This window comes from Kogia breviceps, chromosome 1, assembly GCF_026419965.1.
Source record: "Kogia breviceps isolate mKogBre1 chromosome 1, mKogBre1 haplotype 1, whole genome shotgun sequence".
Taxonomy (NCBI): domain Eukaryota; kingdom Metazoa; phylum Chordata; class Mammalia; order Artiodactyla; family Physeteridae; genus Kogia; species Kogia breviceps.
The window spans coordinates 42,927,415-42,938,930 of NC_081310.1; the positions used below are offsets into that span (position 1 = coordinate 42,927,415).

Consider the following 11,516-nt stretch of genomic DNA (forward strand, 5'->3'; position numbering starts at 1 on the left):
CCTAGTTATCAGTAAATAACTCCATTCAGAGGCAGCAAATCAGAAGCAAACCATTACCATCACGCCACGCCAGCCCCCCCAAATATCCACTACCTGGTCTAGGCAGATGGATGACACCACAGGGATCTTTACCTGTGCAAAGGAAACTCTGAGATAATACACATCAAGTACTCACTCAGGAAGGTGTCTGACATACAATACAGTAGGCACTTAATAAATATTCATTACTATTATTGCCGTTTTTTGTTTTTTTGGCGGTACGAGGGCCTCTCACTGTTGTGGCCTCTCCCGTTGCGGAGCACAGGCTCCGGACGCGCAGGCTCAGCGGCCGTGGCTCACGGGCCCAGCCGCTCCGCGGCATGTGGGATCTTCCCGGACCGGGGCACGAACCCGTGTCCCCTGCATCCGCAGGCGGACCCTTAACAACTGCGCCACCAGGGAAGCCCCAGTTGCCGTATTTACTCAGCTCCACATCTTAAGTTTTTAAAAACATTAACCTTTCTGTAATGGAGTACACCTTTAAATCTCTATACATCTATTAGCGGTCGTCTTATCCCTCTACCCCTCAGGCTGTTAGCAAATGAATGGTGGGTCTCACAACTGACAGTCTCTTAGAATGAAGGAAATATGGTATTAGTGGTCAGGCCAATGAAGGGGAAAATGGAGCAAGGGCCAAACCCACACCAAGAGGCTGCCCTCAGTCGGGCCTTTGGGCTCACAGGTTGAAGGAGAAGGAGGGGAAGAGAGAAGGATGTGTGGCCCAGAAGCTAAGGAGCTGGAGGCAGCAGGTCAGGAGCGGCCGGGAAACAGGAAACAGGGAAACTCTGCCTCAAAGATACAGCTGAGAAAGGAAGTCTACGTACCAGCAAGGTCTACTAGTCAAGGGGTGTGGAGAGGAAGGAGGGAGTGGGAATAGGGCCGGCGGCAGAATGAGTATCAGTTCTTTTTCTCCCCAACACTGATCCCACCACAGCTGGCGAACTTGGTAGGAAGGGGTCTGCCACAAGGCTGAACTACAGGAAGCCGTAAGGTGTCAGGGAGGAGGAACAAAGGAGACCGCGTCGTAGGTATGGGGGCCATAAGCCGGCAGAAGACTGACAAGGAAAGCAGAGCGGGTCTGGGGACCCAGACCGCGGGGAGGGGGAGAAAACTCGGGACACCGGCCAAGGAAGGGTAAAAAGAAAGGGAGGGGCGGGAGCTAAAGATGGAGCTGAGGGCTGGGAAACTGGGGGGAAGTGGGAGGGGCAGAGAGGAAGATGGGCGGAGGTGACAGGCAGGACGAAGCGGGCAGCGTTGAAGGGGCCTCCGTGAGGCAGGTGGCGGGGATCCGCCCGGGTGGGGCGAGGGGAGCGACCCTCCCCCCGCACCCAGTTTCTCACCTTTGATGTCTTTGGCCAGCGCCTTCCACGTCGGGGCGAAGGCGATGCAGTGGCCGCACCAGGAGGCGAAGAACTCCACCGCCCAGGAGCTGTGGGAGCCCAGCACGGTGTCGCGCAGGGTGCCACCCTGCAGCAGCGTCAGCGGGTCGGAGGGCGAGTAGAGCGCCGAGCGCGGGGCTGCGCCAGCGCCGGACGCCACCAGCAGCAGCGACAGCAGCAGGGACGGCTGCGGCCCGGAGCCGCGTCCACAGCACTCCATCCTCTGCAGCTGTGCGGAGTCCACCACTGCGCAAAAGTTTCAGACGACTTGGTGCCGGGCGCCTCCGCCGCACCTCTTGCCTCCGTCACGGGGAGGAGCCACGTGACCCCGCCCACCGTGGGCGGCTGCCGCCCCTCCCGCCGGCCAATGGGCAGGAAAGCCGACGAGGGACGAAAACCGGAGCCGGGCGCTGGAGTCCGGGCCCGGCTGCGAGCGCCCCCTTCGCAGTCCGCCGAGACCTCAGAGCTAGTCGGGTTCCCGCCTCGGCCCCAGGAGGCGGGGAGCCCAGCCCAGCCCCCGGAGCCCCCCCCCCACCAAATGATAGGTGTTGGGACATCCGCGGGGCAGAGTCCCGGGCCCGCGTTCCTGTCGCTTTTGGGGACTCCGGGAAGTCATTTGGCTTCTCACAGGCCCCGTATCCAACGGGAAAAGAGTCCGTTGGAATAGATTGGACCGATTTATACTATTCCCAGAAAGTTCTGGGGACCCCACCAAGCGATAAGAAGTTGTGAATTAAAAGCACGTGGGAGAGAAGGACGGGTGGTAGGACAGTCTCTGAGTCTGTGACCCCCGTGACCCCACGGGGATCAGATGTGCCCACACCCCACACTCCCCAAGGCCTGTGACCATCCAAGGAAAATATTATTTGAGGGCTTCCTAATTATGAATTAGAGGCCCCCTTCCATTTTAGGTTGGGCTGGATTGGCGTGATCCATTGGGTGGAATCAGAGTTTCCTCAGCACGCAGGTCTGGCCACCTAAGGTTGTTAGGATGATTCCTCCACCTGGGGCTTCCAGCAGCCCAGGTACCCCACATCTAACTCTCCAGCCTACACACAGATCTCCATATTCACTTACATATCCCTCTCACGAGTAACCTGATAACTAATCTTGTGTTCATGTGTACTGAAGTCTTGATGATTAATTTTCCATGGTCTACCTTTTGTAGTTCCAGTGCTGAGTTATCTTAATAGGAGCAGGCGTTCCTCAGAGTGTCGTCACGTGATCTTTTCCCTTTGTGTCCGCTGGGTTAGGCCACCTCACCTGTAAGCCATCTGAGACTAGATTTGTTATTCATTCAACATTTACTGAGTGGTTTCTTTGTGCCAGGCACTGCTCTAGGTACTAAGGCTGAGGCAGTAAATAAAACCAAGACTCTACAGTCATGGAACTTACATTCTAGTGTGGATAGGGATAGAGAGATGTACATGTAGATCCTATGTTGACAAAGGCTATGAAGACATGTACAATAGGGTCAGAATAAAGTGACAGAGGAAGTGGTATTTTATTTTAGACAGGGAGGTCAGTGATGGGCCCATCCCTGATATTTGCAGGGCCAGGGTAAATAGTGCAAATGGAGGCACACATATCCTATGTCTACATAATTTAAAATTATAAACCAATTTGTTATGTAAAATTCCTGTCCTTTCATGTTGACAAGTATACCTTCATAATAATCTGGAAGGCCAAACTTAAGTTTAGAAATCTCGGACTTCCCCCAAGATGTGCACTGGAATGGGGCTGCTTAGGTGGTAACTGGTCCCAGGCCCTCAACCTTCCTCCTACTCTTTGCACCCCAGATCTATCCCATACTTCAAGGGAACTTGTGCCCACACCTATAGCATCCCTGCCTGCACATCTGAGCTCCATCCATACCTCCAGCAAATAGCCGCTCCTTGGTTCCTTAAGAGAACAGACCTTGGGAAAAGGCTGATGCAGTATCAAGAAGCTGGCCTGGTGCTACTGAGTTCTAGGGTCTCATGTACCCGCAGTATGATCTAAGAAGGGGTGAAGCACTGGAGCTTTGGGTGAACTCATCCCCTTGGCCCATGGTCTTCTAGCTCTGTGGAAAGAGGCGTGGCTGGAAGAGGGCCAGAGAGCTCAGAAGACAAGGTAGGGGCTACTCTTGCCCCAGTCTTAAGGCAGTTCTAACGAGGTAACATTTGAGACAAAGACCCAAATGAAGAATGGGAGGGAAACTTGTGGCAAAGTGGGATAAGAGCATTCCAGGCAGACATCTGGAGGTTGGAGCTTTTGCTCCCTTCATGAATTCGTATTCTCTGTGCCTGAACAGAGAATAGACTTTGAACACATTCTCAAGTTCAAAGTCTTGAACTGCATAGATAGTACCATAGCAACCTTGGATTCCAAGGGGTGGACGTACTCCAGTGGCTAAATCAGGGGCCAGGAAAAGTCAAGTGCCTTCACATGTCTCTATTGTTAAAAAATATTATAGTTATCTTCCCCAGGGAATTCCCTGGGAATTAAGGGGACAGTTTTGGCTAAACATGAAGAGCACCTGGGAAGCACAGCTCACATAAGTACACAAAGATTTGCTTGTTCACATATTTATTTCAGAACATCAGAAATGGAAAAGAATACAAATGATTTGAATAGAATAGATAAAGTTTCTTGGCAATGGGGCCAAAGAAATTAGCATTGAGAGTTGTAAAATCTGGGGCTTCAATATCTCAGAACAGCAATACAGGGATTTTCAACTTTAAGTCTTGGAAGTCTGTTCAAACAGAATCTTAAAAGGAGTCTCCAATAAAAGCAAGTTGCCCATAAACAGAGGGATGGAGAAAGAAGATGTGGTACAGAGATATGTTCGGTAGATGACTCCTTTCTGCCTGTGGACACCGCCGAGTAAGCATCGCTGACGTCTCCCCCAACTCCACTGCCCTCGTGTCTAAGTCAGAGTCACCCAAAGAGCCCGAACAGCTGCGGAAGCTCTTCATCGGAGGTTTGAGCTTTGAAACAACCGATGAGTGTCTGAGGAGCCATTGTGAGCAGTGGGGAGCGCTCACAGACTGTGTGGTCACGAGGGATCCAAACACCAGGCGCTCCAGAGGCTTCGGGGTTGTCACGTATGCCACTGTGGAGGAGGTGTACGCGGCCATGAATGCAAGGCCGCACGAGGTGGATGGAAGAGTTGGGGAACCAAAGAGGGCCGTCTCAAGAGAAGATTCTCAAAGACCTGGTGCCCACTTCACTGTGAAAAAGATTTTTGTTGGTGGCATTAAAGGAGACACTGAAGAACATCATCTAAGAGATTATTTTGAACAGTATGGGAAAATTGAAGTGATGGAAATCATGACTGATCGAGGCAGTGGCAAAAAGAGAGGCTTTGCTTTCGTAACCTTTGATGACCCTGACTCTGTAAACAAGATTGTCATTCAGAAATACCACACTGTGAATGGCCACAACTGTGAAGTAAGGAAAGCCCTGTCTCAGCAAGAGATGGCTAGTGCCTCAACCAGCCAAAGAGGTCGAAGTGGTTCTGGAAACTTTGGTGGCGGTCTTGGAGGGGGATTTGGTGGGAATGACAGCTTTGGTCGTGGAGGAAACTTCAGTGGTCGAGGTGGCTTTGGTGGCAGCCGCGGTGGCGGTGGCTATGGTGGCAGTGGGGTCGGCTATAATGGATTTGGTAATGATGGAAGCAATTTTGGAGGTGGTGGAAGCTACAATGATTTGGGCAGTTACAACAATCAATCTTCAAATTTTGGACCCATGAAAGGAGGAAACTTTGGAGGCAGAAGTTCTGACCCCTATAGTGGTGGAAGCCAATACTTTGCCAAACCCTGAAACCAAGGTGGCTCTGGTGGTTCCAGCAGCAGCAGTAGCTATGGCAGTGGCAGAAGGTTTTGCTTACTGCCAGGAAACAAAGCTTAGCAGGAGAGGAGAGCCAGAGAAGTGACAGGGAAGCTACAGGTTACAACAGATTTGTGAACTCAGCCAAGCACAGTGGTGGCAGGGCCTAGCTGCTACAAAGAATACATGTTTTAGACAATACTCATGTGTATGGGCAAGAAAACTCGAGGACTGTATTTGTGACTAATTGTATACCAGGTTATTTTAGTTTCTGTTTGGTGGAAAGTGTAAAGCATTCCAACAAAGGGTTTTAATGTAATTTTTTTTTGCACCCATGCTGTTGATTGCTAAATGTAATAGTCTGATCATGACGCTGAATAAATGTTTTTTTTTTAAAAAAAGAAGATGTGGTACATATAAGCAATGGAATATTACTCAGCAATAAAAAAGAACAAAATAATGCCATTTGCAGCAACATGGATGAACCTAGAGATTGTCATACTGAGTGAAGTAAGTCAGCCATAGAAAGGCAAATGTCATATGATATCACTTATACATGAAATCTAAAAAAAGGGGGTACAAATGAACTCACTTACAAAACAGATGTAGAAAACAAACTTATGGTTACCAGGGAATAAATTGGGGGGAGGGAAAATTGGGAGAGTGGAACTGACATATACACACTACTATATATAAAATAGATAACTAATCATAACCTGCTGTGTAGCACAGGGAACTCTACTCAATACTCTGTAATGGCCTACATGGGAAAAGAACCTTAAAAAAAAAAAGAGTGGATATATGTATATGTATAGCTGATTCACTTTGTTGTACACCTGAAACTAACACAACATTGTAAATCAACTATACTCCAAAAAGAGTTTTTTTAATAAAAAAATAAAATTAAAGAAAAGCAAGATGAAAGTTGTGACCTGCAGCAATAACCACTTTCTGTGGTCCATGGGGCTTCTTGGGAACCCCAGGGCTCCACAGGCCACCATTGGTAAACCACTGGTCTAGAATTGAAAGCAGAAAACATAAGTATCACAACTTCCCTGTTTGCCCTTCCAGGAGCTTCCTGGGATGAAAAGGTGGCAGAGAAGGAAATCTACTCAGGAATGGGGTGTGGAGGGGAAATGTGTGCTGAGGAAAGCATTGAAAGCTAGCCAACTTCCCTGTTCCCCTTCCTGCATAGAGGCTGTAGGAAAGTGAGGCAAGATAAATCAGATGAGAGGATAATAACAGTGTTGGCTAACAGTTTACATCTGCTGATCTGAGCACTTACAGATGTTACTCATTTAATCCTCTTGCCAACCCTATGAGGGTGAGAGTATTACTATCCCATTTTTACAGATGAGAACACTGAGGTCGAAGGAGCCCTGCCGACTTTCCCACTTGTGAATCATTCATGTGTTATGCATAAATAAAAGAGAAGGAATTTGGGAGTCTGTCCACCAAAAATGAGATAGATGGTAAGAGGAATGCAGTTTATACACCAATATAGATAATGACGGTGAGTGACAGAATAGGTTAGGTAAAATATGTCATCCGGTAGCAGAGCATTAGATGACTTTCCACTTACTCATTAGCACTGAGGATCAGAGACGGTGTGAGCATCTGGAAGGCAGGTGCCCAGAATCTTTGCTTTGTCTCTTAAGAACTTGCCTCTTGGTCTTCCAGATGAACCTTTCCATAGCTGGCGTTGGTTAGAATACCGACCTTCCTGCCTCTATGCAGGAAGGGGAACAGGGAAGTTGGCTAGCTTTCAATGCTTTCCTCAGCACATGTTTCCCCTCCACACCCCATTCCTGAGTAGATTTCCTTCTCTGCCACCTTTTCATCCCAGGAAGCTTCCTGGGGTGTTAATGGATGGACTGGTTCCAGAGGTGTGTGCAGGTAGAGGGAACCGACAAGAGATGTGAGGTCCTTAGCGACTGACAACAGGATGAAGTCCTTTTAGCACTCCTCCATGGGAGGAGACAAGGGGAGGGGACTCTGTGAGGAAGACCTCACAGTGGGTGCTGGTGTCCTAGAAGAGAGGCCACCCAACAGGAGCCGTGACCCCCAAATGCCGCCACTGTCAGGGACACCGAGCCAAGAGCAGAGCAAGGAGGCATCGGGAAAGTCTCGCTTCCCCCTCTTTCTCCCCCAGTCCTCTGCTGTCTTGTCATTGCCTCCCACTGGCCAAACATAGTCAAAGCCAGAGGTGAGAATGCCGATTATAGCCTATGGCGGTGGGCTTCCAGGACAAAAGGCAGGTTAGAGGAGGGTGGAGAATGCAGAATACAGTACCTAAACTTGGGCTCTTCAAGAAATGAGAATGGAAAACACAAAACTCCCTGACCATCCTTCTGTGAGTCTCCTGTGTGGGAGTGGGGAAACTGGAGATCTACTCGTCCACCAGACAGAGAGGCAGCACACAAGGGCAGCTAAGCAATTCCTTCCCAGCTCCTCGTTCTTTCCCGTTCACACTTAGTCCAATGGTCTTATTCTTTATCTGCCAAGGAGACTGAGGCCCAGAAAGGTGAAGGCACTTGCTCAAGGCCACATAGCAAGGTAATGGTAGAGTCCATTCTTGTCAGGCTTTCCAACAGAGCTATCAAAGTATTGAGATGGGGACCGCTGTGAAAGGGGTATTTGGGGCAGAACCCCATGTTCAGGCCAAGCTTCCCTGGTCCTAAGTCACTTGTTGGCAATTCAAAGGGAATAGGCACCCCACATACACACATGTATAGCCCCCCTGCATGCTCCTACCCATCCCCCACCCCTCGCCCTCTGCCTCCAAAGACCAGCTGATTATTTAAAGTGGAATGAAGATATAAGGCTGTACACTTGAGGCCTTGTTGTTCGGGCTCTCTGGCCAATATCAGGAGTGAAGCCTTTTAGGAACCTGCAAGTCATCAAATAAGGCCTGAAGTCAAAAGCAAGAAGGCCACATTGCTGAGTCGCTGGGTTAGAGGGTGCTCAGTCTTCCCCATAGGAGGCTTCTGGGGACCTTGCCAAATTTGTGATACTTGTGAGACTGATTCGAGAGAAATGTAGGCTTCCAGAATAGATGTCCAAGCACTTATTGAGCGCTTACTAGGGGCAGAGCACTGTGCTAAGTAAAGGGGCTTGGGGTGAGAGTATGGGGGGCAGTGTCAGTGAATAATACCCCCGTGTCCCCTCTCAAGTAAGACACAAGCACAAGACACAAATGGAAACTAAAACTCCTCCACCTTCTTACAGACAAAGCTGATTGGAGAATGTGGCTTAGATGCGCTTCCACAAAGTGTTCCTAATTAAACGTGACCCCCAACTCCAGGCCTTCTCTGCAGGGGCTGAGCCTGTCTGGTAAGCTGGCTGAATGGAGGAGAAGACTTGAGACGGCACCTGCCCACACATAGGCTGCCAGGTTCCAGAGAAGGAGACTCTGGAGGGACTGAGCCACATGGTGGAGTTCCTTTCCCCAAACTTAGCAGTTAAGTCACCCGTCTTCACTCTCAGTGAAGCAAGGGAGGACCAGAAAAAAGGTGGACGCTTCCTCCTATAGTTTGCTCTCTTTCGGGGTTGGGGTATAGTGGAAATTTCACTTATCAACCCTGAACCTTTTGCATGTTTTATCTCATTTAATCCTCAGAATTATCCTATAATATTGTGATCTCCGTCTTAACAGACATGGCCATGGAGGCATAGAGAGCTAAATAACTTGCCCAAGGTCACACAGCTATACGAGGAAGGAGTTGCATTTCAACATCAGATCTCTGCATCTAAAAATCAATTTGGTTTGCTACATTTTAATTTTTTAATTTAACTAATTTTTTTTAATTTTTGGTACGCGGGCCTCTCACTGTTGTGGCCTCTCCCGTTGCGGAGCACAGGCTCCGGACGCGCAGGCTCAGCGGCCATGGCTCACGGGCCCAGCCGCTCCGCGGCATGTGGGATCTTCCCGGACCAGTGCACGAACCCGTGTCCCCTGCAACCGCAGGCGGACTCTCAACCACTGCGCTACCAGGGAAGCCCAATTTAACTAACTTTTTAAACAATGCTGTCTATGTGGATCCAGACTCGTAGCTAGGAAGCAAGGAATCCAGGCTGAACTGCTAAAACCTTTTGCCACATCTTCAGGATTAGAATGAAGCAATTTCAAGATAGCTTAGGCAGTAATATAGGTCTGCAAGCCCTGAAGTAAGCTTGTGGATGACCTCTGTACATTGGCTTTATTCTCTCAGCCGGGCTGCTTCTGAAAGTCCAGAATTCTGGCCTTAGCTTTCAATTTGAGATCAGAGGGAAAAAAAGCCAGAACTTCTCTCCTGACCCTAGTTTGAAAAATACTGGGGAAAACTCTGGCCAGGCTTGGATTATTTGTTTATTCCCAGATTAGTCACTATGATCAGGGAGGTCATATCACCACAGGGGTGAGCACCGTAATTGGCAGCCCCGACCATAACTACATGTTTGGAGTAAAAGAGGATCCATTTTCCAAAGAAAAAGGAGTACTGTTATCAGGGGAAGAAGGTAAATTGAGGCAGCGCAGACCAAAGCAGATGATGTCCAGCACCGGGAGGCAGAGGTGTAAGAATCAAACGGGAGAATGTGAAAGAGTCTAGCACACTGTCCAGGACAGCAGGGCTCAACTAATACTTGTTTTTTTAAATAGTAAGAAAGGCTAAGGTCTGAGTACACCTGGAGGTCACAATACCTATGTCCAGATGTGTCACGAATGCACCAGAGATTTTCAGGTGTCCGGATAAACTTGACTCAAGCCATTTAGTTGCAAAAGCGAGGAGAAGCATATATAGAGAAGAAAGGGTGTCTTGCAAGAATTTGCCTAGCCCACAGTAGGTACTCAATTAGTGCTCTTTGCATGAACTGCCCAAATGAAATACTGAGTGTTTTCATGTTCCCAGATGACTACATCAGCATCCAGATGTTGCGTTCTTATTTTATGATGGCCTTGCTTATCAGCAGACACCCTGAAGGACTTGGCAATCCTCCACCTCTCCTTCCTTATGGAACCCACTGCTCCATGCTCTTGTCCATGGTTCAGCCACACCCCTTCAGTCCTGGTTTTCACTCTTCTGCCCAGTCCCTGGAGGGGATGCTTCTGTTGGACAGATGGGCTTTCTAGATTTGCTGTGCCCAGACATTGCCAACATATCTCCCGAGGTGCCAAGCTCTGCTCTTTGGTGGTTGGTCCTGCCTCATCTGCAGCTACGCACTGTACCCTCTGGTCCAGAAGGGGAGTTGGAATGCAGTGTCTGCTACTGTACTTTCATAAAAACATGAAATGCCCCGACAGCCACTTGGTGAGCCTCAGTTTTCCTAGTTGACCTTCATGGTCTCCTCTTCCCAAATTTGCCTTGCCATCTAAAGTAAAAGTTCCCTATCTTCCCGTCCTTTCTGGAAACTTGTTTATGTTATTAATCGTCTTGAAAGTAATCACACTTGTGGTGGTCTCTCTTACCCATTCACTGACTGTGGGATGTGAGATCTCTCTTCTTTTGTCTTTGCACGTCCTGGTCGATGCTCAGATGTTGGTAAGAAGGAAGATAATCATTATCCTTATGGCAGCTATGAATCGTTGCTGTTGTTGTTTTTCTGAAAGAGTACCAGCATTTTCTACCATATATCCCTCTGTGAATATAAAAGTATTATCAGCACATTCCTTCTCTTCCTATTTATTTATTAAAATTCGAACATAAAACTTTATGCCAGAGAAAAGTGCTGAGCTCAACATTCTGTTCCTCCCAGATCCTTTTGGGAACCTTGGCCTTGAGCAATGTAACAAGTCCATAGAACTGCCACATAACTGGCTTATGTCATCTAGAAATATAGCAAGTGAATAAACAACAGAAATGGAGACTTTTTGGTAACACCTATTGGAGGGGCTCTCTCCTTATTTCTCTTTGTAGCCCTTGTCCAGTTATTCTATATCTTTCTCCTCCACCATTTGAATGTTAGTGAAATTTGAAGACATTCTATTCCATTGTCATTCTCCTGATAATTTCCTTTCGTCTCCTTGCTTTCCACTTTGGAGAAAAAAAGGGAATCATTTTCATGGCAATAGTGGACGGGGAGGAGGAGTAGAGAAGGTGCTTGCAGAAGAGATCGTGGTGCCCTAGTGTTATTTCCCTGGTCCTCTGTCTTCAGTGACCAGGACCAAATGTTGAGAGCAGCCTGGCTTCCATGGCAGAGCATGCCCTTCTCCTATAGATCTCGGATCGCCAGCACTTAATCACAAAACAGCCTCTGTCCCTGTTATACTGATGGCTCTCAGCCTCCCAGGGGTGCACCTTTTCCCCTCCC

At 48.5% G+C, this 11,516-nt stretch overlaps 1 protein-coding gene and 1 pseudogene across 1 annotated transcript in view; one reads left to right on the forward strand and one right to left on the reverse strand.

Moving 5' to 3' along the window:
* The window catches only part of QSOX1 (quiescin sulfhydryl oxidase 1), a 40,062-nt gene extending 38,314 nt beyond the window's left edge, over window positions 1-1,748 (reverse strand). The window contains 1 exon segment of the mRNA XM_059056284.2: window positions 1,380-1,748. Within this exon segment, the coding sequence (XP_058912267.1) occupies window positions 1,380-1,638 (259 nt within the window). The 5' untranslated portion in view covers window positions 1,639-1,748.
* A 37-nt stretch (window positions 1,749-1,785) lies between these two features.
* On the forward strand, window positions 1,786-5,502 carry LOC131752338 (heterogeneous nuclear ribonucleoprotein A1-like; annotated as a pseudogene).
* The last annotated feature ends 6,014 nt before the right edge of the window (window positions 5,503-11,516 follow it).